This window comes from Bicyclus anynana, chromosome Z (genome assembly GCF_947172395.1).
Source record: "Bicyclus anynana chromosome Z, ilBicAnyn1.1, whole genome shotgun sequence".
In the NCBI taxonomy this organism is placed as follows: domain Eukaryota; kingdom Metazoa; phylum Arthropoda; class Insecta; order Lepidoptera; family Nymphalidae; genus Bicyclus; species Bicyclus anynana.
Genome location: NC_069110.1, coordinates 4,750,976 through 4,777,277, shown reverse-complemented (window position 1 = coordinate 4,777,277; position 26,302 = coordinate 4,750,976). Strand labels below are relative to the sequence as shown.

The 26,302-nt window shown below is 34.8% G+C and overlaps 1 protein-coding gene across 10 annotated transcripts in view; it reads right to left on the bottom strand.

Annotated features, from left to right (window-relative positions):
- LOC112042895 (coiled-coil domain-containing protein AGAP005037) overlaps window positions 1-26,302 on the bottom strand; it is a 233,015-nt gene that overhangs the window by 135,675 nt on the left and 71,038 nt on the right. For 8 of the 10 annotated variants that reach the window (XM_052890793.1, XM_052890798.1, XM_052890797.1 and 5 more), the window contains exons 3-5: window positions 5,980-6,012; window positions 4,724-4,875; window positions 2,978-3,085 (exon numbers count right to left, since the gene is read on the bottom strand). In XM_052890793.1, coding sequence (XP_052746753.1) covers window positions 2,978-3,085; window positions 4,724-4,875; window positions 5,980-6,012 — 293 coding nt within the window. The remainder of the gene's footprint in view (window positions 1-2,977; window positions 3,086-4,723; window positions 4,876-5,979; window positions 6,013-26,302) is intronic. The other 2 variants (XM_052890794.1, XM_052890799.1) reach the window with 2 other exon arrangements.

Sequence of the window (26,302 nt, the reverse complement as noted above, 5' to 3'; positions counted from 1 at the left end):
ACATCAACAGAAATGTGTATCTGATATACAAGTACAACATACATTGCCATTCTGTACTCCCACTAATTATTAACATGCACATTGGTGTATTGTATCCAACATGCATGTATATAATCATGTAAGATTATTCCATAATTACAACATACTATAATATGTTATATATTTCCTCCAAACCAAATTCGATTAAGGGAATAATCAATTCAATATCAAAGCTTTGTGCTTTGACACTGAGTTCGAGTCTGTTTGAATTGATTTGATTTTGTGGTTAAGCGGAACATTTAGTTCGGATGCGCATGGCAAGCAAGAGCTTCTGGTATTTCCAAGTACATACACGAATAAACCACTCGAAACTTGGTAGTCATCTATCTTGATCAATACGGAAAGTCCGTTTGGCTTTAGACGTACTCGTAATGGTAAAGTTTGACAGATGCATTGGTGTGGAAAACTGACTGTGTGTGTGTATATGGGGATAATACTCCTTCAGTTTATATCACAGAACATATAAAGCACTTAAGCTATTTATATCCGTGGTTTATACCAAGGAATTAATAAATAAATGAAACCCGTTTCTGTTATTTTTAGTTAGTTATTTTAGGCTTTTTAAACCTCAATCTGGGGAAAAATTCCTAGTGAGCAGAATTTCTAATATAATACGGTGTTATGTATGAAGATGTGAAAAATCGACATCGATTTCGTGCCGGCTAAAAAAGTTACAAAGGTCAAAAGGTCACGAAAATCAGTTTTTCGCAATCGAGTATAGCGCTGATACTATTAGATGTAAACCATGATTTACTAGCGTATAGCAAGGAGTCAGCCACCAGCGGATTTCGGACTTGCAACCGATTCCAGTAGGGTTGAGAGGCTCTTTAACAACATGTTAACGCTCTCCTTCTCCGCTTGTGTTGGCTCCCAGCCAAGCAAGTTTGTTACTTACTTAACAATGCAATACTAACCAGACCGGTCGATAACTTACTCACTCACTATATTCACTGACTCACTACTTAACTTCTACACCTCTATCACTATTTCACTATGCTTAACAAATGGAAGACGACTATCCATTTATCGTGGATATTATATATCCACAAAAACGCGATTACAACTCAACTGCTCAATTAGCAGACTACAGTGGGGGCAGGGTACCCCTGTACCTGTCAAGTGTACCGGCTATGCGCCATTTTGGACGCAATACTATTTAGGACGAGAGTCAGGTTATCAACCTTTTATAGTCTTATTTATTTAAACAGTAAATAATGAAATACCAATTGAAAACATGAAAACCTGATTCTAATATTACCGCAATAATTAACGTAGATTTTGCTAACCGATCAAATAACTCACTCGCCGACATATTCATTAATCTGAGCATTCGATCCAGCAGCACAACAAAGCAAACAAAATTATTATGCAGGTAAAATGAAACATCATTTTCCCTTCTAATAATGCAGTAGGTACAAGCCATGTTTTGCCCGGAAAAGTTTTATAAACATGAAGATATGCGAGACATTAAACAGAATATAATTCTCCAGTCGGATATTGAAGAATCCGCCTGCTCTGTTCCAATAGTTATTGAAACTGAAGCACTATAAAATGGAGGTAGATATCAACTTACAGGTAAAGTTCTGTAGCCGGGTATTCTATGACAGAGTTACCTGAACTTAAAACTTAGAAAGACTAATAGTGCAACGATAGTTTGATTATCAAGAACAAATCTTCACCTCCGGATTATTGACTATACGATACACGTACTGAAACCTCTTCGTTGTTTACCTACACATTATGTTATTAATGTATTTCTCGTAGCGTAGGTAGCGTTGTGGCCCTGGGTTCAATGCCTGTTTTTATTTCTTTTGAATTTTCGGTTACATTTATTTATTTATTGGCTGCGAACACACATTGACATATGTTCGGCCATTTCTGGCGTACAACAATTTACCTACATACAACAAATTACCTAAAATAACATAAAATAAAAATATAGAAGTTTGTAACAAATAATTAAATTAAAGAAAGAAAGTGTATGTATGTTTGTAAAAGAATATGTCAAGTATACATGCATTATAGTCAGGGATCCCTAGAACATTTTCTACACCTGTACTAACAAGCTAATTAGAGTAGCTTCATCTCGATGAGACGATCAACATTTTTATTTACGAAAAATCTTGATTCTGGTAGCTAACTGAGTTACCAGGAAATTAAAAGTTCAGAGCGTCGGAACGAGATAATGTACCACGCAATTTGTAGGACAATGTGGCTGTAAAATTGTATAACTATTAATTAAGCAACAGTTAGAACAATTAATTAATTAACAACTTTTAATACCCTCGTTATTGATACAAGTTGGGAGGAGGGTAGAGTAACAAAAGTTGTTACTAACCAGATTTTTTTTTACTGTCGATCAATTAATAGTTACACAAACAACATAACAGCCACAATGTCCTACAAATTGTATGGTACATTATTTCGTTCCGACGATGTTCTAGGGATCCCTGACTATTACTAAAATGTCAAGAAAAATAAAATTATTAATTAAAATAAATTAAATGTACCTACACAACTATTATAAAATAAAATTAATAATAATGTATAGCTGCCAGTGGGATGTTGCTAGAGTTACACCCCCGTGTCACGGAGAGCACGTTAGGCTGTCGGTTCCAGTCATCATCACCTGATAGTGTTATTTAACGAATTTAACATTAACCTAACAGCGGAATTCATAGATGCTGTAGGGTCACCCCCATCATTCATTCAGTCGCCGAGTATCGAATTTACCCTCTCTTTATTTGAGAATTTGTCACTCAGCGGGTGAATGATTCCCTGGGGTGCCCCTACAATATCTATGAATTCCACTGTAAGCCCGCAAACGCCCATTGGAGTAGTGTGATGGGTCTAAGCTCCATACCCCTTCTAATATAAAGAGGGAGACCTAAATTTGTAGTGGACCCTTAATATAGGTTGATATCGATGATACTTGTACCTTTATTCGTGGATCTACTCGCATGTTTCGATTCACCTTCACGTCCCGATATTTGTTAACTGTAGCATACTCGGGCATGTTCACTAGCGCCTGGGCTTTATTGTATCGCTAGAGGTATATAAAACAAACAAAAAAATAAACAAAAGTCGAAATAATAAAATAATTAAATCATATTAATATTAAATTATAAATAATAATGATGTCATGCTTTTAAACATTAAATAATAATATAAGAAAACAATTTCATTAACTAAGAATCTTTTAAACAGAAAATTAAATTATATTTTTATATAGGAAATATACGAAACGAAAATGAATATTATTTGGTAATCTCAAACAAGCCTCAATAGCTCAATGGTCAGAGTGGTTGGACTCATCACCGAGGGGTGGTGGTTCGATCCCCGCCCCTTTGGTCTATTGTCGTACCCACTCCTAGCACAGTATTTATATATATTTTTTATTTTGAGGGGAATGGAAATATTGGTTATATTATAAAAAAATATGGCAAATATCTTTAAAAAAAAATCACTTTAACTGAACACTTTGTGAGGACTTAATAACCCTATAAGTGTTCTATTTGCACATGAATTATAAAAGTGTTGAGAAATACAAAGATTACCTATAAACTTTACTATACCTACTATCTTGTATAAAAGGTAATATTTACCTTCATTCTAACAATTAGATAAATCAAATACATGCAAAACTCTTTCCTGTATTCCACAACAAAGCAGTTGTGGTTCTGTCTCTCTACATGGGAAAAGTTTCAATCAACTAATTACGCCACGTTTACACAAAAATGTTTTATAACATATACGCCTACGTATAATTAAGGTAATACGTTTTTTGCAGTATTAACGACGTCATGTGAACGGTTCTATGTACAAAGTTTATGCCGCTATTAATGTTAATCAAAGCGCACGAAGATCCGTATTAGGAACCTTCACCCATCTTATATTGGATGAAAAGAAACAAATAAATTGAGAGTAGGTTGCCTGAAAACTTTCTGACCAAACTATTATTAACCGTTATTAACTATCCTCACCTACTCGCAAAATTGATATAAAACACATTACATCCAATAAACAAATGGGTGAAGATAGTTTTTAATACGGATCTTATACTTACGGGAACTCTATGTTTACGGGAAAATCTGTACCATACACAGTATTCGAAAAATATAACAAGGAGTACTTCTTTTAAAGTGTTTAAAAACCTTAGAGTGTTCACTTTTAGATCAGAGGACCTCTACATTCCTTTAACACAAGAAAACGTATTTTATACAACTTAACTTTGATCTTTGATTGCATCGTTTCCGATAGCAATCCATTTGCTGTGATCTTAGACCATTAAAAAGAAACGTTTCATTTGTAAGTATTTCTACAATAATTTTATCAAATTTGTAATAATAACGATTTCTAAAAAGAATCGATTCTTTTGACGGAACAGCAAAAAATCGATTAAGTAATCGAACATTCTATATATATAAATATATATATTCTGTGGATAGTCTAAGCGATGTGTTGGTTAGTCTGTGTAAAAATTACGCGTGTGTGTATTGCGGGTCAATTATATAGTTGTGTGTAGTGTATGGACACAGAATGTACTTAATGGTGTTAAATGTTTTCGATGTGTAAGTTTACTTCGTCCCCCTTAAAAAACGACAGATTATTGATTATTTTTTGTTGGTGAATTTGGGTGCGAAACAGGTCCATTCTTTTTAATGGTCTAAGGCTATAGGCTTACCTCGATCTCAATTGTACTGATGTGTCCCGCTTGGTGGTGGTGATGCATGTAGATGTTGTGATTGCCAGCCAGTGTGTGACGGCGCGGGTCCTCGCGTCGACTCGGTCGTCCTCGGGTCGGTCCTCTGCTAGCTTCTCCATCAGACAACCCCCCTGGAGAAAACACCAAACACTTATTTTTTTTATGTATTGACGTGACAACGTCTTATAAATCGATAAAGCCAGATGCAAACTCGAAAAAAGATGACGTCATGAATCGTTCTCTCGCTCTAAGTTTGAAAACTTTTAACATTATTAAACAGTATTTTAGAAAAACGAATAGTATTTTTTATCGACTTCAAAAAAAAGGTGTTCGCGCATAACTTCGTCGTTTATGGACCAATTCTTATGATTAAAGTCTTTTTTTGACGTGACAACGTCAACAAAGACCCCAAACCCAAAAGACCCCCCCCAAACCCAAAAGACCTCTTAACCCCAAAAAAGACACCCTCACCCCCCAAACCCATAAGACCCCCTCACCTCTAAAGACCCCTCATTTCATCAATAATTAATCGAAAGGAACTTCGTTCCATCCGGGTGTCCTCTCAAGTTTTTTTTTATTTATATATATAAATACGTTAATTGACATTTCCTTTTGAAAAATGCCATCAGTATTTTCTGACGTTCAACTATCGTCAGTAAACCGACTTACAGACAACCGATTTTTTCACTAACCCACTTAAGCCTAGGCCGGAGTTACATATCCCCTCTCCTATGAGGAGGGAGGCTTGGTACTGTGGTGGACCCTTAATATTAAAAATGTCTGAGGAATATGTGTTCTAAAATTAATATGTTCGACGTAAAAATATTTCTTCTGTAAATAGATCTTAAAGTGTGTCCCTTTTATACCGCATCCTTATATTATGACCTAGCCAAACTTATTCATTGACAAATATCATGAAGTAGCTTACTAGTGAAGGGGGGTTTACCAGTTGCAATATCTCGTCGCTATCGACAGTTTTACCACCACAATTAGGTATTTTAAAATACAAGGATAGATAAAGGCATGAATAATCGGAATTATTTGAATCACTTTGTAAAACATAAAAAGTTTTTTTTTTTAGTTAAAAAAAAATTGTAATGCAGTTCGTCGCCTGTATGTGGACTTGTAAAAATCTTGAAGTTATGAGAAATACTTCGCAACACCCTGTATATTTATATCGTTTGTAGATGTGTTTTATTTACCCCCAAATTTAAATATAAAGAAATAATACTTACCATCAATTCTCGGGTCTCCTTGCCAGTCCTCTTCTGAAACAAAGTAATGTGTTAAAAACAGATAATAGTGTTACTTATAAAAATAAGCACGATTCCTTAATTATTTACAAAATTAATTTCCCCTTTTATCTATACTAATATTATAAAGCAGAAGAGTTTGTTTGTTTGATTGAACGCGCTAATCTCAGGAACGACTTGTCCGATTTGAAAAATTCTTTCAGTATTAGATAGCCCATTTATTGAGAAAGACTATAGGGTATATATCATTACAGTATTCCTACGGGACGGAAACTACGCGGGTAAAACCGCGCGGCGTAAGCTAGTTAGATATAATTTTTGGGACAGTATAGGTACCTCTATACAATGCTATCTAGCCCCAAAAGTAAGCTTACTTGTGGTACTAAGATAGCTGTTGATGAATGTACATGTATGGAAAAATTTATAAAGCACATAGAAACTAGAAAACTCGTGCTCATTATACAGAAACTTTCCGAATCGGACTGGCCTTGTATGCAGAAAGCATGATCACTACTCAAAAATACCAGTCTACTCAGGAGATGAGCTACCGCGGTAATGATACGGGGCCCCCTGACTATAAGGGCCCCTTATGTGTGAAAGCAAATATTAGTAAAATTAAGGTAATCCACAATTTCTTTTTCTGTATTTAAGTTGGAAACATCCTACATATTGCCTACATAGGTTATGTCAGTCATATTTATTTTAAGCGAGCATTTTTGTTTCTTTTGTGAGAAATCTTTACTCTTAATTTGGGCCCCCAAACTAATTTTGATATGGAGCCTCAAGGCACGCTACGCCACTGAGTCTACTATCTTACGTTATTTGAAATCATAGAGAAGTAAAGCACTCGAGTTAATAATATAAGAGGCTCAGCAGTTCGCGAGTTGTTGAACAACTAGGTATTCTAGCGGTATTACTCTAGCAACGCAGTTATAGCATACAAATATATATATTGTATATATTCTGTGGATTTTAGTATTATACCTTCGTGGATTCGTTGAATCGTAGATGCATAAGGCGCACGGTAGTGCGACAGCCAAACAGAGAACCGCGGACAATCGACAAGTAGTCTTTAGAAGAACCTGACCTGAAACCTGCCACTTTTGTCTACTTAATAACTCAAAATCTTTTTATGTGATTTAATTGAATCGAGTTCTAATATTTCTCAGATAACGAGTGGAAAGGACATGTCTAAATTTTGTATGGAAGCTGGGCCTTTATTCCGAGTGTCAACTAAGCAGAAAAAAATATTTTTATCATAAAAGAACATAAAATATAGAGCTTAAAACCCAAAATAAATAAAAATTAATCCCGCATTTTTTTAAATTAATTAAATAAAATGTATTTTTTTCATTAGCTGACATCGTTAATTAAGAATTTTTATCATGGCAACATGCTTGTAATTCACACCCTGATTGTCAGTGATCTTCGCGTACCTAATAGCGTTCGTATAGGGCGTTTTTAAAGCAATTTACTTGACGTTACTTTTCTGTCAAAGTATATGATCAATGATCTAATGCAATCACTGTCTCTATAGAATCGATGTTTCAAAGTTGCAATCGTGTTCGCCGGTTAAAAAGCTCCGCAAAAATACATAAGTGGTGTTTCAAACGGTCAACAACTTCTAGTTTAGAATAAGATATATACAAAAGATGAGCTCGTTTTCCTCACAAAATGACAGACAATTTTGTTCGATACTAGTAAAATTTGGGCGCGATACTAGTCCTTATGTAATAAGTCTGAGTGACAGGCAGACGCGGCTTTGTTTGTTTTATTCTAAGGAGATACTAAAATAATATCTAGATGGGTGGCTCTAAAAAGTATATGTAGATTTTAATTAATTTGGCATTTTGTTGATTTATGATCTAGGTATTATTATAATTTTTGCAATAAAAAGTTTAGCCCTTTTTTTATTTGGTTATGAAATGTTAACAGTCTGGGAGACAAATTATGCTTTGTCTTTTTACACACTTTAAATTAGCTTCGCTTGTAACTATGTATGTAAGAAAATTTTGGAATCTTAATTTGACCCACTTCCCGGTCTTCGATTAAGATGAAAATTTGTACACGCTCAGAGCTTTGATGACAATACATGACTAGCTAAGAAACGTCATTACAAATCCAATATGGCGACCTCCCAAGCTTGTAACTATGTTTGTAAAAAAATCTTAAAATCTTAATTTGACCCATTTCTCGGTCTTCGTATAGGATGAAATTTTGCACACGCGCTGAGTTCTGATGACAATACATGACTTACTCGTCGTCATCAACCCATATTCGGCTCACTGCTGAGCTCGAGTCTCCTCTCAGAATGAGAGGGATAAGGCCAATAGTCCACCACGCTGGCCCAATGCGGATTGGCAGACTTCACACACGCAGAGAATTAAGATAATTCTCTGGTATGCAGGTTTCCTCACGATGTTTTCCTTCACCGATTGAGACACGTGATATTTAATTTCTTAAAATGCACACAACTGAAAAGTTGGAGGTGTATGCCCCGGACCGGATTCGAACCCACACCCTCCGGAATCGGAGGCAGAGGTCATATCCACTGGGCTATCACGGCTCCTTACATGTACAATGTGTACATCACATGACTTACTAACAAACGTTATTACAAATTCAATATGGCAGCCTCCCCAAGATGGCGGACTGACTGTTTTAATTATATGGATATCAAATGAAAGGGTTTGCTGTCAGAAATACGAAAAAATAGTCACGTGACTTAAATTCAATATTTGTAATTTTTAGTGCGTGCTAAAAGCATGTTTTTAAGTTTTTTAAACTATTTAAAGTTATTAAATGTGTAAATTCAATATTGGGTTTGGTACTCAAAGTACGTGTAGCTATATCTTACTTATCATTGTTTTATTATTCAATAACGTCCATTTCATAAAATAGATAATAACAAGTAATAATTTCCTACGCCTTGTTTATAGAAAGGGGAATTTGTAGCTTAGGGATTACAGATTATAGAATAAATTAAGCCTGTAGTGCTAACATACGACCGAAGTGAATAGAAATAGACAAAATGTCGGCCACGTGCGCTGTTGAGTTTTATGCTAGCCACTCACCATCCGATAAGCCCACACAAAACTGATCGTGTGTCATGCACATATGACATCATGTGGATCGCGACCAACACACGAGCATTTTTATCGAACGTCAAGTGATGTAGAGCTGCAGGCATGTGAGCTTACTTGCTCGACAATGGCTGACTTAACATCAACACATCATTGTAACTATTGACGATAAACGGTACGTAGTTTTGTATGTCTTGCAAAACAGATTTCTTGCTTACAGCAGTTTTCTCGCTGTAGTGAGATGAAAAATTGTGTTTCGCGCTACAAATTTCTTGCATGCCTCAGCAAAAAACGCAAGGATTGCTCTATTATCGCTTAGAAAATCCATTTTAAATAGAGTTTTGGATTCCGTCATGATAAAATTTCTCTAAGATTATCCGTAAAAATAAATTAAAACACTCTTTATAATTTCATTATCAACCCATATTCGGCTCACTGCTGAGCTCGAGTCTTCTCTCAGAATGAGGGGTGTTAGGCCTTAGTCCACCACGCTGGCCCAATGCGGATTGGTTTTAATAATAATGCTTTATAATAATGATTCTTATTTCAGGTAGGGTATACCCATATGAAAAGAAAAACAAAAACGTTTGGTTAACAAAAATAAATATAAAAATTCAATGAACATAAACGTAACAAATTAAAATTATAAAACATAGTTTAAATTAAAAACATGAAAATTAAATAATAATGCTTTTATAAAAAAGTTTATAGTCACACACGAAAGCTTACCATTATCTCGACCTTTTCTTTTTTTCTTTCCGCTTGTACTTGAAGACTTGCTGGATTTCTCCGATTTGTCTTTGCTTTTCCATCGGCTTAACATTTTCGCAACGTCCACAATCAGCGATACGCGTGCATTTTACAAAACCCACTTTTATCTTTTTATTAATTCACAGCACATTTTTTTTTTGTTTTCACTAACACTTTTATATTTATACTGTTTATATATTTACATATTTCTTTTGGTTTGTATGCAAACCAAATATTTGACACTGTTTCACTTTTTTTATATACATTAGTTCTAGTAGATATGTACTGTTAGTTTATTATATTTATCGTTTGCTAAGGTAAATGAAGCTGAGGGAGAAATTATTATTATTATTTATTTTGAACTTGATAGCCTAAGCTTAAATAAAAGTTTTAGATTTTAGTCTAGTTTAATAGTTCATGCCGAACCCGATCGAATGTAGAAATAACTTTATAGTGTGTTTTATGTTATTATTTATTTATTTAACACTAGCGGACGCCCGCTACTTAGTTCGCGTGGAATTCAGTTTTTCACAAATCCCGCGGAAACTATGGATTTTTCGGGGATCAAAAGTAGCCTGTGTTAATTCAGAGTAAAATCTATTTTCATTCCAAATTTCAACTAAATCGCTTCTGTAGCCGTAGCACAAAGAAGAAATAAACATACACACTTTCACACAAATTTTCGCCTTTATAATATTAGTGTGATAAAAAAAAAAACAAAAAATATTGAGTATCTTGTCGCATTTTGTGATCGCAGATAATAAGTATACTCTGTTCACAACTTTATCACAACCTATACATCAATAAAAGAAAAATCTAAAATATTAATAAAGACGTATTTCGCTGTTTATACATATAAAGAGTGCAGGTTCAAAGATCATGTTCACATTAGTCTAAAGTTCACTCTCATGTTGACACTCGCGCGTAGCCAAGATACTAGAGCTATTGTAACTATATTTATGTCCCGTCTGTCTATACACGCCTTTTAGCCGAGATATTAGAGCTACTTATGTCCCGTCTAGATACGCGTTTGAAGCGCCATTAAAGAAATGAGTGTAGGCAATTGGATTTGATTAATGTCAGCCACTGACGATCAAGTAATCTCACGTGACTGCAACCCTAACGGCTTGTCGTTCGATAAAACTGATCGTATATTGGTCGCGATGTGTATGACATCATGCCGATCGTGGCCAACACACGATCCTTTTTATCGGACGTCAAGCCGTTAGCGCTGCAGGTATATGAGATTACTTGATCGTCAGGCATTAACTAGCTCTAGTATCTCAGATACGCGCAAGTGTCAAAGCGAGTGGACACGCGCGTAAAACGGACGTATTAACATGCAAAGAAATAATTTGTAACATATAAAAAAGACAACAAGTCGCAATATATTTTCGCCGAAACGCAGAGCATTGCGCAATGATAATTATGGATAGTTGTAAGTGATATATTTATTATAGTCTGGGATCCGTGGAACAAATTTACAAGTGATTACTATCAAGTTAATTTTCCGTGAGTAGCTGCATCTTGATGAGACGCTAAACTTTTTTTTACGAAAATTCTTGATTCTAGTAGCTAACTGGGTTACCAAGAAATAAAAATTTCTGAGCATCGGAACGAGGCTATGTACCACGTAATTTGTAAGACATTGGTGGCTGTTATGTTATATAACTATTAATTAAGTAACAGTAAAAAAGACAGCTGGTTAGTAATATACCTCGTTATTGATATAGGTTGGGTAGTTTACCAAAGGTTTTTAGTAACCAGATGTTGTTTTACTGTTGCTTAATTAATAGTTATACAACTTAACAGACACAAGGTCCTACAAATTACGTAGTACATTGTCTCGTTCCGACGCTCAGAAATTTTCATTACCTGGTTGCCTAGTTAGCTACCAGAATCAAGAATTAACTTGATAGTAATCACTTGTAAATTTGTTGCACGGTTCACGGGCTGTTATATATCTTGCAAACCAAACCAATAATGAAATGTCGTCAATTTTGATGAATGTCGCTTGCCGAAAAGCTTTTTATGTTATAATTAAACAACCTTAACGAATATTGCATTTTAACATCAATCATAATTAAAGTTTTATTTACTTATAAATTTTAACATCAATCAGTTGTTGTTATATATTGTTATATAACTACAAAGTAGTGATTTTAGCTTTATACTCATGCAACACATGCTTTATTTTATTTTATTAATAACTTTGTTCAGGTAACAGTTAGGAATAAGAACTTTAAATACAAATCAATTATTACGCTCAAGACGTCTAGAGCCATAATTAAGTAATAATCTAATCTCATTGAGTAATAGTAGTGGAGTCCGGAAACTTAAATTTGCAGTTACTAAAGTAATGGAGACCGATAAGATTTGGTAGATTAGATGATAGTTCGCTTTGATATTAGCTATTATTTTTTAGATTCAAAAAAATTAAAATATTAACCGCGTTTGTGGCTCGGATCCTGAAATGTATGGGTTTTATTTTGTAACTTTGGAACCCTCCCATTTCATTACTTTACGGTCAAATCCTTAGATTTTCGAAATGCACACCTTTTAGCTATCAACAAATCCACTTTATCCTTATTTGACGTTACTTATTAGTATTTTTGAAGTTACTTTATCTTTTATACATATCCACCAATATTAAGAGATCATACTTGGTACTCAACAACGTGCAAAGTATAGTATCTTATGTTCAGCGCTCGAGTAACTGCAAAAATCCTCTCTTCGGCTCCCCTACTATAATGTCATGTGGACCAAAATGTGAAATTTTGCGACTGTGAGTTATACTAGTGATGAGTGTAGAGCGGGCTTAAGGATTGGATCAACAGTCTATACCAGTTGCGCCCTCTAGAATCATAACAGGAATTACCACATGGGTGCAGTGTGCAGTAATTTTAATATTATAATAAAGATGGCGTTAAATGGTTCATAACATTATGAAACAAGTCGCGTTCGAAACCCACCCCAAGGTACAAGTTTCATAGCGCCACCTGCCGTATTGCTTCAATAACTCGACCTAGTCTAGACTCGTTGCACTTCTGCATAGCGGAGTGCACGGAAATATCGATAGATGTCGCTATTGCAAAGTGATGCACTTTGCAACAGCGACATCTATCGGTGTTGGGAGATAGGTAAACAGACGACAAGCCAAAGATAAAAATAAAAAGCAAAAGGAGGCATTTTGAGCATTAAGATATTGTTATTCGATTCACTCAACCCAATATTGACAATAGACTTTGTTAGTTCAATAACATAATACCTACTACTTATGCCTAGTAAAACTGATGCTCTACTTTTTCTCAAGGCATCAGTTATTGAAATTAATTTTCACGAAATTGTTTGACTGCAATAGAATCCTCTGGGGACTAGTTAAGTAACCAAAAGTTTTAATTTTTACCTGCCAACATTATAATATATGAACCTCAAATACTCTAGTTACATTGCAGTTTCTTCAAAACGTAGTGGCGAGAACAAACTTTTACATTTATATTATTAAAAAATCTGCCCACTGCTTTTACTAGTAGGTACAAGAGACCTTATCGTTATTATAAAAATGATAGAAAATCTAAAGAACTAGAATTAAATATTCATTATAAAAAAGTTGCCTCCCCTGTGTGTGTGCGTGGGTGTGTCCTTTTTTCGCCATTTTTTTTAACACCTTGACATCAGCATTACAGGTCCAAAACAAGCTAACATTTTACTACCAAACTTTATAGTCGCTGGCGCTAAAGGGATGATGACTGTTTTTTAGATTGTATATAAATTAGGAGTAGGTATGCTAATAGTAAAGCATTTTTTTAAAAGTAACAGGGTATCTGCGATCATTACTTTCGGAGCTAAAGGGATTTAAAGAGTCAGATTTACGGCGCTGCCGCGGATTCCTGATAAACGCCCCATTCAAAATGGTACGAATTAATGACGTCGTAGGAACATAATGATCGTTAAATTTGTATTGGCGTTTTTTTTTTCTTTTAATCTTTACAAGTTAGCCCTTGACTACAATCTCACCTGATGGTAAGTGATGATGCAGTCTAAAATGGAAGCGGGCTAACTTGTCAGGAGGAGGATGAAAACCCACACTCCTTTCGGTTTCTACACGACATTGTACCGGAACGCTAAATCGCTTGGTGGTACGTTTTTGCCAGTAGGGTGGTAACTTAAACGGCCGAAGCGTTTCGCCTGCGAAAACAAAGCGTTCAAACAAAATTACTAATATCTTTGTTATTTGTGCATTTGTGTGTTATCTCTAATTAAATTAGAGATTTTTCAAGGAAAAAAAAAACAATAAATGAGAAAATATTCAAAAGAAAATTCTAAACAAGAGCCCTCGTTTACGGATCTGTAAGATCAATACCTTAGTTTTCCCAGAGGAATGAGTATACAGCTGAAAATGGATATTCTGTATCGCAGGGGATGACCCACTTCAGGTTCTTCATCAATTTACTTAATGCAAAGTATATTTTTATTGCTGCAGGTAAATAGCGGACTTTTTTTTGACATTTGATTATGTCATATTTGCAGAAAACTAAACTAAACTCTCTTTTATGTTTTAGTAAATTGCTTATATTATATATTGTAATATTCTATTGTAATTGCATATATATATTTTAGCGTGCAGAACTTGATTTTTTTTTATCATTTACATCAGGGTTTCTCAAAGTGGGGTACGCGAACCCCTAGGGGGTCCCCCTTTGACGGCAGGGGGTTCGTTGATAACTGATACCGAGTCAGAATTAAGGTTGAAATTGTCCAAAATTACTCCTAACATTGAATCCATTTTAACAACACACCCGTCACATTAATGTTACAAAGACATTTCTTTTCGTACTTTATGTGTTACCTTATATTCCAATAAAAACCTTATTATACCTGTTCATCAACAGTCAAATTTATATTTTTCTTAGGGGGGAGGGTTTCCATTAGTCAGTAAGTGGTACGCTGTCACTTGGAAATTTTAACAGGGGTTCGTAGAGCCTGATTTAAAAAATAAATACATGTCACTTTGCACATATTTTTCCGTGACTGTCAATATAAGTCTGACTCTACTGACTATCACTACTCTAGTCTGACTATCACGACTAAGTCGCTTAATCAATTTATATGAATATTTTGTGAAATTTGCCCTTCAAGGCGAAAATATTGTACATATAATTTTTTTTATTATCTTTTGTCATCACATGTTTTGGGCAAATAAACGATGATTTGATTTGATGAATTTTGGTACCGTGAAAAATGGGACTTTTGAGTAGAACATAATGATACTTTATTGCACGTAAAAATCCATGGTTCCTTTCAGATTTAAAAAAAAAATTAAATGAGCTATAGTTAAATAATCGACTAACATGCATGCTATTCTGTGAGAAATATTTGGAAATTGTATTGCTCTACAATTTTATTGTCAAAAATATTTAACCCTAAATTCTTAAAAAAAAACCTTGTTTGTTTTGGATATTTTAAAACGTGGACTATTTTGTCAATATACGAATTTAGATTATTACTAGCTGACCCGGCAAACGTTGTTTTGTCTTGTTGGCATTAAAAAATAGGGTTGATTGTAAAAGGATGAAAATATAGGGTTACTTTACTTCTACCATAAACCCTGTCCTACCCCTACTCTAATTTCAAAATTCAATGTTCAGTCGGTAAAGGTTATTTGTTCAACAAGAGAGCAAAGTCCGCTTTTGTTGCGAGTGCCGAGTAGGAATCCCGAGCATCCCAAGGATTATTTTATTTAATAACAGAAACGGGCGTAGCAAATAGTTCCAATTGAGTCCTGCGCCTTGTGAGGTATTCAAATTCAAAGGCATAAGAAACAAAATACTTTGCTCTCATGTGACACATAAAACTTTTCACCAATCTTGTGAAAAATACAAGATTTAGAAATAATATTTTTAATACTTTTTTATGTAGGTATATCGTTATGCAGTAATTTAATAATTTAATGATCAACAACAGGCAGAGGCGTGCATAGACAGTTTGCTTAAAATGAGGCAGATCTGGGTATCGCAGGCTGTCATTCGAAAGAAATAGGTTTTTTTATTAATTGACAAGCTAACCCTCGACTACGATCGCACCTGATTTTATGAGACAATACAGTCTTAAATGAAAAAGAAAAAAAAGTTCTACCCACACCTCTGACGGTTTCTACGCGGTATCATACCGGAACGAAAAATCGCTTGGCGGTACATCTTTGCCGAATGGGCCGCCACGGCCGAAGCCTTCTATATTCGTCCCCCTGCAGAGCTCGAGTCTCCTCTCAGAATGAAATCGGTTAGGCCAATAGTCCACCACGCTGGCCCAATGCGAACTTCACACACGCAGAGAATTAAGAAAATTCTCTGGTATGCAGGTTTCCTCACGATGTTTTCCTTCACCGTTTGAGACACGTGATATTTAATTTCTTAAAATGCATACAACTGAAAAGTTGGAGGTGCATACCCCAGACCGGATTCGGGCCCACGCACGGCCTCCGGAATCGGAGACAGACAGAGGTCATATCCACTGGGCAACCACGGCTCTATATACTTAAATTATATACTGACCTAATATGAATAAAATGACCTGATAAAATTCTAAAGTGACCTAAGCAGGGACTCGCACCCAGAACCTTTTTTAAGAAGCAGAACATTAACAACTGGGTTAGAGAGGTTATGGACCACAAAACACAAAACACTGATGCTGCGTATTTATGAACCTTAGAAGCAAACTGCTGATGAGAGTGTAATTTATCTGTAGCCAGAGTAACTGTAGCTGAGTGTCTTTATAAGCATACTCAGAATACAGTGTTAAGTATGCATATTGCTTGTACATGCATTCTATCTTTATTCGGGTCGTGTGATCATGACATCCGATTACATCTTAAGTAGGTACCAAGTGATTGTTCAAATGATAATTTTCACTTCTCGACTCAAAAAGTACCTACAGTATTTGTATGCATCAGAACGGTGACAAAATATATTGTAAAAGCAAACTTTGCTTCAAACAAATTCTTAATTTCCAATAAACATTCGACTTGCAACAGTTTTAAATTGAATAAAATTGTAATAGTCGGAAATTTAATTACTTTTTCGACTTTTAAATAGTCATCGGATATCTGGTTACAACATACGTTACTGTGTATTTTGTCTAAGAAACTAAACTTCGTTAAGAATGATTAGTACGAGTACATGGGAATGATATATGGATGCTACGATGCGAACTAATAAAATAGTCTAGGAGCAGCCACATAAAAACCGCGTCCGAGCGCGACACTCGCCCGATTTCGTCCCCTCCAAGATGGTGCGACCATGTACCTGAACGTTTGTGCTAAAACACGGAGTGCGTCAGGCCTGACCATACTAACCCACTGTAGAAGCTCGGCTTGATATACTTATCAGCCATCATAAAATGGAGTATGTCTGGCTATATCAAGCTCTCTTTCTAATTGCAAACCACCAGTAGATATATTAGGTCAATGGGGATGATGACTAGGTTTGAATATATTGATTTTTATGATACATTCGGGTAAATAAGGTCAATGTTAACTAATTTATACATAAAATGCAAAGATTGCCTGGATATTTGCAAAATAAATAAGATTATAAAAATCTTTTATCGTAATTAAATGAAAATTCATACAGTTTTAGCTTTCTTACAATAAATGTGACATTTTTTAATAAGTGAACTATAATTTTGTTTGAACGCCCATCCAACTATCATTATGTACCTACGACATCATTAATTCGTACCATTTTGTATGGGGCGTTTTTCAGAGATCCGTGGCAGCGCCGCAAATCTGACACTTTAAATCCCTGTAGCTCCGAAAGTAATGATCGCAGATACCCTGTTACTTGTACAAAATTGCTTTACTATTAGCATACTCTTAATTTATATACAATTTAAAAAACTGTCATCATCCCTATTAGGAATACCAGGACTACTAGGACTACTAGGTATATATACTAGACCGACTAAGAGCGTTGAAATATCACTATTTAAACTATTATTGAAAAAGATGGCGATGTTATATAACTAGCACCCGGTCAAGAGCATTTTGTTTATGCAACGCAGCTCCGTTGGGTTCCTCAGGTGTTCACTGGACGTTAGTTTTATTTTTATTCAACGACAGTCTAAGATGGTAGCGTATAAACTTGATAGAGGTACTTGTCTATCTCTGACAGATTTCGCAATTCACTAACATATAGATAGCCACCCAATGTAATTAACGTTAAATTAATGATAACCGCATATTACGTATTCCATAAAGCCCATTGGTAACGACAATCATAATGTCAACGGCTGGCCTGTTTTTTATTTGGTCTTTATTAACAAGTTATTAAATTAAACATCAACTCAACTGAGAAATGTCATTTACCTACTGTATGATATCCACGAAGGGTTGTCAATAGGCACCGGATGACATTTGTTAAATAGAATATCAATATTTTTTTTTATTCAACGTCAATGTAAATGAATTAGCCTGCTGGGCAATATTCACTACCTTTATGATAACCGCAAAAGGTTGTCACGTCAAGTAGCCACCGGTTGACATTTTTACCTATAATCTCAATTTTGATCAGTTAGTATTAAAATAATGAATCACGTGACTTAATAATTACTAACAATAACTAGTTGTTATGTCCACTAAATTTACTCGAGGTTAGTGAATACGCCAGCAGAACGTTTAATCCTTTAGCGGTACGTTTTTGCTGGTGGTGTGGAAACTAGCCACGGCCGAAGCCACTAGATTAGCCCTAAGTCAAATTAGAAACTATAAAATTCTACATTGACTTGAGCCCAGCAGGCTAATTCACTATCTTTGACGTACGCTACGTGACATATACGAAATTGAGATTCTATCTAAAAATGTCATTCGTTGCTTACAGGTGGATATCACACAGCAGGTAAATGACATTTTGCTAATTGAATTGATGTTTATTTAATAGGTTAGTAATAAAGACCAAAATAGTGAACTGAAAAAAAAAATCATTAATCAGTCAAAAAATCAATCATCAAATCTAGCTACAGCTGGATTTTTTTTCAAACGAAACCAAATTTCGTAGAAACCGTCTCGAGATTCCTTTGGATATCTTTCGCATTGTCAATGTTTACATAAAGTGCCAACTGTATAGCTTCTATGTTCTATGGTTTCTTATAAGGTTTTACATAGAGGTGGGCATAGGAGGTAGCTAAATAATTATCACTTCAAAGCTCTAAATTATTTTAATTATTATTTTTGCTTAAATAAAACCTATGGATGCTAATAATATTTTTGTTTAATTGTTAAAATACGTAATACACCTACCTTTCGGATAAAAGAAAAGACGCGAATCCAAGCTTCATGTACACTGACAATAATGAAAGCAAAATATAATTTTCAATTGTTTTTTTATCCCATGATAAAAGGTATTCACTGCAGTTTCAGCAAATATCACACATGCACCAACGAACACTTTACCCCAACTAGCTATCAACAAACGAACTAAGGTACTGAATGTTCTATTTATACCTTATGATCCACTATCCAGTGATGTGCAAGTAGCAAGGAAGCAACTACGGAACCAGAACCCGTACTACGTTCTACGTTGCGCTTCTGCGAGCTTCCGTTAGATGGCGTTGATTTAAATTATTTGCACACACACACTCACATACTATTATTTATTATATTGTTCTACTACAAATAAGGTATGGCAATAGATAGGCACATGCATTTTTTTATATTGATATATTTAAATTTTAATACTTACGTCATGATTATTTTTAAATGCAATAAATATTTTAACCATTACAATCAGCAAATCTTTTTAATTATTCCTCTTGTTTGTTTTAAATATTTTTAACAATGAAGATGGTATGCATAAAATAAAAAACAATTTCAAAAACATTATATTAATTTAATTAAACAATTTTAATTAAATAATAAAAGTCGAATCAACCTTTATTAATAATAAATGTTATTAATAAAAAATATAATCACAAGTTTATTTTAATAAAACATGCAATGGAGTAGGTATTATAGAAAAATCTAAAGAATTTATATTATTATAAAATACTATGTTTAAATCATATTTACCTTGCACTTCAAAACATATTTTACATATTGTGGTTATGGCCTATTATGGCAGTATTTCACATATTAAGTGTGTTTAAAGTGTGTTTCCTCGCAAATGTGTTATACAACGTCGTATGACATACATGCGCTTTGATAATTACAGCTTCAGCTTCCCTACTATAGCTCTCGCCTTCGGCTCGAGCTGCAATATCGCCTCGGCTGTAATTTTCAACTTACTGCACTTATAGCATAATTTACTAATAAAGACAGTTTGAAATGTATGTTACCGCAGTGAAAAAAGTAAGTACAATGTATTTTTTTTCCGAAAAATTATACTTACGGCAGATTTTTTTGTTTCATGATAAAGTGGATAGGTATTTAGAGGATAGTAAATGCAAATTTATAATCCAAGGAAGTTCAAGATCCTCTACCTTTCCAATTATACAAAAATAATTGTAGTTAAAATTACCACCTATCGCATCTATGGTTTCTACTTTACTAATCAACAAAAAAAGAAATGCGCAATAGCTAAAATACAGTAAATATTATTTATCTTAAAACGCTTAACTAATATTGTGTATGTATTGTGTGTGTATTATTAACGTATTTTACAGGAAAATACTTTTTCATAACGATTTAACTTACATTTTTAACCGACGAAAAAATGGAGGAAGTTCTCAATTTAAAGCTGTATTTTTTTATGTAACAATTTACCTTTTTATAAAAGGTGCCTACTACGATAATATGGGTTTTCTTTGAATGACTATTTCTCAATTTTGGTCAAATTTTTTCAGACATTGTCTGAAACTAAAATTAAAATTATAAAAATACAGGTATAGATATTGTAGACCGCAGATCGAGTAGATAAATACTTTCAGTTTTAACTCGATACCTCTACGATTTCCCGAGACAAAAGGTCTTGACAGAGACAGATTGACATCAATGTGATCTTAAACTGTCCGCTTTTTTCCTTTTTAGGTACTTCAGCCCTCATTCACACGAGAGTTTTTTTAACGGACGTTAAAAAAGCGTTCAAACACAACAAATGCATTCCCATGCATCGATCGTAGATCGTTAGATGGGCCTCAAAGTGTCGCGGAATTGTCATTGGGTTCGCACATTGAGTACATCATCACTCGTAACACATTTCTTTTTATTCATGTTGTGGCTTGTGTTTTTACACTTCCAAAACGAAAACGATTACATAATTATGGGATTAAAATAAGAAAAGACAGTAAATATTTTTTTAAGTCCACCTTCACTCACACCATGCGCTTGTTATGTACTAAGTTATGCACGTCTTTGGGTAATGACATAAAATTGTGCGTTCTTTAATATGGAGGGGCCCATCTAACGATTTATATCGATGTTCCCATGTATATGTTCACACAACACTGTTTTTAAAACACGACGCTTTTTTTCTAGCAGTGTTGCATTTTCAATTTTGGGCGTAAGTAATAGACCTTCATTCCAAAGATGTAACATATTAGTACATTATTTCAAACATAGCAGTAGTAGGTACTGGAACCATCCCATTAAGTTTGCAGTATTACTACTGGTAACTTGTGACGGGCGGCCCCGCTCTTCCATATATACATTTGATTGATATAAATAATCATTAATACAAAATTACTAATAATATACAACAGTGCATGTGTTTGTGTTTGTGAGTGGTTTGTGTGTGTTGTGTTTGAGTGGTGTGTTTGAGTGGTGTGTTTGAGTGGTGTGTGTGAGTATGTGTTCATGAGCATGCGAGTTTGTGCAAGTTTTTATATTTCGATTATTCTACACTTGATGCAAAAGATTTTCGGCTTGATCATAGTTAAGTTTAAGTAACCAATCTGTAAGATTTTTTTTGCAGTTATGTAAATTTAAAGATGCGATGTTTAATTTTTTCTTCATTTAACTTCACACTCTATTTGAAAGCTTTTTTAATGTCCGTTAAAGAAAATCTCGTGCTAATTAAGGCTAACGCTAAATATTCGTTTTTGTTGTCGTAATTAAATCACTCACAACAATTAAGGCAAAATGTTATAGGGCAGGTTGCTATAAATAAGTAATTTGATTGATTAGATCGCTGGGTCGCCCCTAAAGCCATAAATTCTCTATAATTAAAGTAGGGGGCACCGGATCGCATGTCCAAGAATGTTTGATGTCGAACTTCAATTATTTCTATAGACTAATTAAATTGATTGATTAGCACTTATTTGGTACAATCTGTGGCTGACGTGACCTAATTAGCAACGCATTAAGGCGGAATTATATCTGTCTGACGTGTCGTGTCGTGACGCATCAGAACAGAATCGGTATCATACATTTTGTATGGCAACCTTTACACTTAAGTGTTGTGGCATGTCGTGAGGGCTTCTGATGTGCCGCATACAAAATGTATGATACCGATTCTGTTCTGATGCGTCACGACACGACACGTCAGACAAATATAATTCCGCCTTTACTCAATACCTTGCTATTAACTCAGTACCTTGTTAAGGCTATTCAATAGGTGATCATGCAAAAAACAGATCTATTGAATTTAAAGGTGAAATGATTTATGCAGCTCGTGGTTTTTGCAGTGTTTTCACTAAACATTGTAGTACTTATTTTTTAAGATAAGCTTATTTATTATAAAAATGTACGAGTATTATATGGACTAGTCTTCAAAATACATATTTAATTATTAATCAAAATTTAAAATTAATTTATTTTATTAAGGCTTAATTTACAAGCACTTTTAAAACGTCAAATATTGTCAGGATTTAATGGTGGCAAGTAAGTCGAAAACATAAAATTAAAGTAACGAGGGTTCCAAAAGCGCCATGGTCCGATAATCAATAAGTAAGTATACGAGTAGCTTACCAACGCCCAATAATGTAGCGTGGATGGATTCTATCTATACTAATATTATAAAGCTGAAGAGTTTGTTTGTTTGTATGTTTGTTTGTTTGATTGAACGCGCTAATCTCAGGAACTACTGGTCCGATTTGAAAAATTCATTCAGTGTTAGATAGCCTATTTATCGAGGAAGGCTATAAGCTATATATTATCCCCATATTCCTACTGGAACGGGAACCACGCGGGTGAAACCGCGCGGCGTCAGCTAGTTGATTTATAAAACAGAGCTCATTATATATTTATATAAGAATGGAGATGTCTAAAAACTCACAAGTAAGCTATAGTTATTAAAAGCTAATGTTATGCTTATACAACAAACGCAACGAAAATTGACTTTGTCTTATACTATGAGTAGTTATAAGGGGTTCCAAACTAAAGAATCTTTGTATTTCGGAACAACTCATGGTCTAATTATAGCAAATTAACTCTCGTTTATAAATATAAAAGGTAATTACGTAAGCCCGTTACGCTTCTAAAATAATAGGGCGGAAAGCGTAGGCTTAGCAACGGGACATAAAAACCCACCCTATTTAAGGCCACCTACTATTATTTACAGATGATGCTGATTTGTACAACCTTAAATTGGTTCGATTAATGCAAAGTATCCAACTAGTGTTACCAATTATAGAAGACTAGCGGACGCCCGCGACTTCGTCCGCGTGGAATTTAGTTTTTCACATATCCCTCGGAAACCGTGGAACCATGTGTTAATCCAGGCTATAACATATCTCAATACCAAATTTCAGCTAATTCGGTTCAGTAGTCGAGGCGTGAAAGAGTAAGAAATATTCAAATCATCAAAGTCATCAGTTTTCGCAAATCTCGGGAAACCATGGATTTTTTCGGGACAAAAAGTACCCTATGGGTTAATCCAGAGTAAAATCTATTACCATTCCAAATTTCATCCAAATCGCATTAGTAGTAGCGGCGTTAAAGAGTAACAAACATCCAAACATACATCCAAACAGCCATACAAAATTTCGCGTTTATAATATTAGTACGAAGAAATTCTCAACTTTTATTAATGATACCGATATAATGTGTACCCCTATTCCATGTACTAAAAGACATTAATACTGTTTATATTAAACTAGCGGACGCCCGCGATTTCGTCCGCGTGAAACTCGATGTAAACTTTCAACTACCTCTACCCTACCCTTACCCTACCCCTACCCTACCCCTACCCTACCCCTACCCCACCCTTACCCTACCCTAACCGTGGAAATCGGTTCGTGCGTTTTGGAGTTATAGCGTCAGGAAGGAAAACCCGACTTTTATTTTTTTTTTATAAAAAGTATCATATGTCCTTCTCCTAGCTCTAAACTACCTTCTTACCAATTTTCAGCTAAATCGGTTCAGCCGTTCTTGAGTTATAGGTGGAGTAACTAACACGACTTTCTTTTATATATATATTCTATAGATTTGATATGAGCAAATTACCCGATTAATTTTTATCCACTAAACAAATTGAAGAGCACTTTGGTTTATTATTTGTGAAAGAATATTCTCTGTATATTGGAAGAGTGTAGGGCACGTGTTCTAAGCAAATTTAGAATTGTTGACCTAGAATCTTCCACTCTACGTTTTTAAGTTAGCATTACTTTGCTTGCTGTATGTAAACTATAAACTAAAATAATCTTATTACTTTGTGGTCGGTTATCTGTTAATGATTATGTAAACGACAAAATTGCTTGGAAATTAAATGTTTTACATGACAGGCTACATAAACACCTATTTTTAAATGGTGAGAAACTAAAAAAGGAAAACCCTGGCTGAGTTTGTTATGGGCTCTTCTCGGACCAAGGCGAGTTCGGAACCCTCGTAACTTTCATTTAAGTTTTCGACTAATAATTATCACCATTATCTTAAGTAGAATTAATATTATTACCTGACGTCTCGAAAGAGCTTGTAAACTGGCCAATTTTAAATAAATTAATATTGATTGATTGATTGATTGAGGCGTGCACAGGGTTCTTAACTAAGGTTGGCAATGTATGTACAAATAGAAGAAAATGGAAAATTCCTTCTACAACACAGGTTCGTAATAAATTCTCAAGGTATGCAGTGCATCTATGCATCTATAAAGTGCACGCCATTGATTGATATTATCATAATAATGAAAATGATAACATGAAAATTAAAAAAAAACTTTTACGTTTGCCGGTAGGGTGGTAACTAGCAACGGCCGACGCCTAGCCAGACCTGGATTAATTAAGAAATCCTCAATCGGCACAGCCTTCATCTTGAAAATGTATCGAACCCAGGACTTACATCTTGAAAATCTACCGCGCAACCATCTTTATCACGATCTCAACTCCGATTTAGCACTTTTCGGTGTCTTTCATATTCCGACCAAGGGCTCGAACCTAAGACATCGTGATTCGAAGCCACAAAGGCTAACTACTGCACCAACGACCAGTGTAAATAGGTATACAATTATATTGCGCTAAAATTTAAGATAACTCCATTAAGACAAAGCTTACAACGTTACTTCAATTAACCTAAATAGCAATTACTCATTTTATTTATAGAAATAACCCAATTCCAAGACTCCAGTATCTACGGAGAACGGTGAATGAATGGAATCAATTAGGTCAAACGGATTTAAATGTTTCGTAATACTTTTTGTTTCTTATTTTTGATACGAGATTAATCCTAGACTGTGTTACTAGACCTGATTTGTATTTTACAAGTATAGTAGACAATGCCTCCGCGGTTTCACCCGCGTAGTACCTGTTCTCGTGATTATCATTATCATCATTATCACCCACATTCGGCTCGAGTCTCCTCTCCGAATTAGAGGGGTTAGGACAATGATAATTTTATATTATAGATCGGTTACGTCCCTACAAAATCACCGTAAAAGTGATCCGGCAACAAAACTAAGCGCACACATGCACAATTTTGTCTTTAATTCCGTTATTTATTTATGTATAAATAGTTTTTACACTTCCTAAACACAAAACTCGACATTGTAAATGATATTTAGGTATTATTTGTTTAAATAATGTTCGTTGTTGACCACAACTAACATTGAGATGTGGAAATTTCCTCTTTTGAGCGCCTCATTTTTCATCTATCATCTCTAATAGTATTTCACATCATTGGGCCAATAGTCCACCACGATGGCCCAAAGCGGATTAGCAGACTTCACACACGCAGAGAATTAAGAAAATTCTCTGGTATGCAGGCTTTCTCACGATGTTATTCCTTGAACGTTTGAGACACGTGATATTTAATTTCTTAAAATGCACACAACTGAATAGTCGGAGGTGCATGTCCCGGACAGGATTCGAACCCACGGAATCGGAGGCAGAGGTCTTATCCACTGGGCTATCACGGCTCTCGTTATAGGCGTTAACTCATTATTGTATAGTTTTTTTTTATAAAAAATATTTGCCATATCCTTTATAATATGACCAATATTCCTATTCCTATTTATAATTATAATATTTAGCCAAAACATATCCTTGAATGACAGAGAATACTTTGAGCAGTCCCAGAGGCTTGTGACTCCTGGTGCAGATTTAAGGGATCCCTT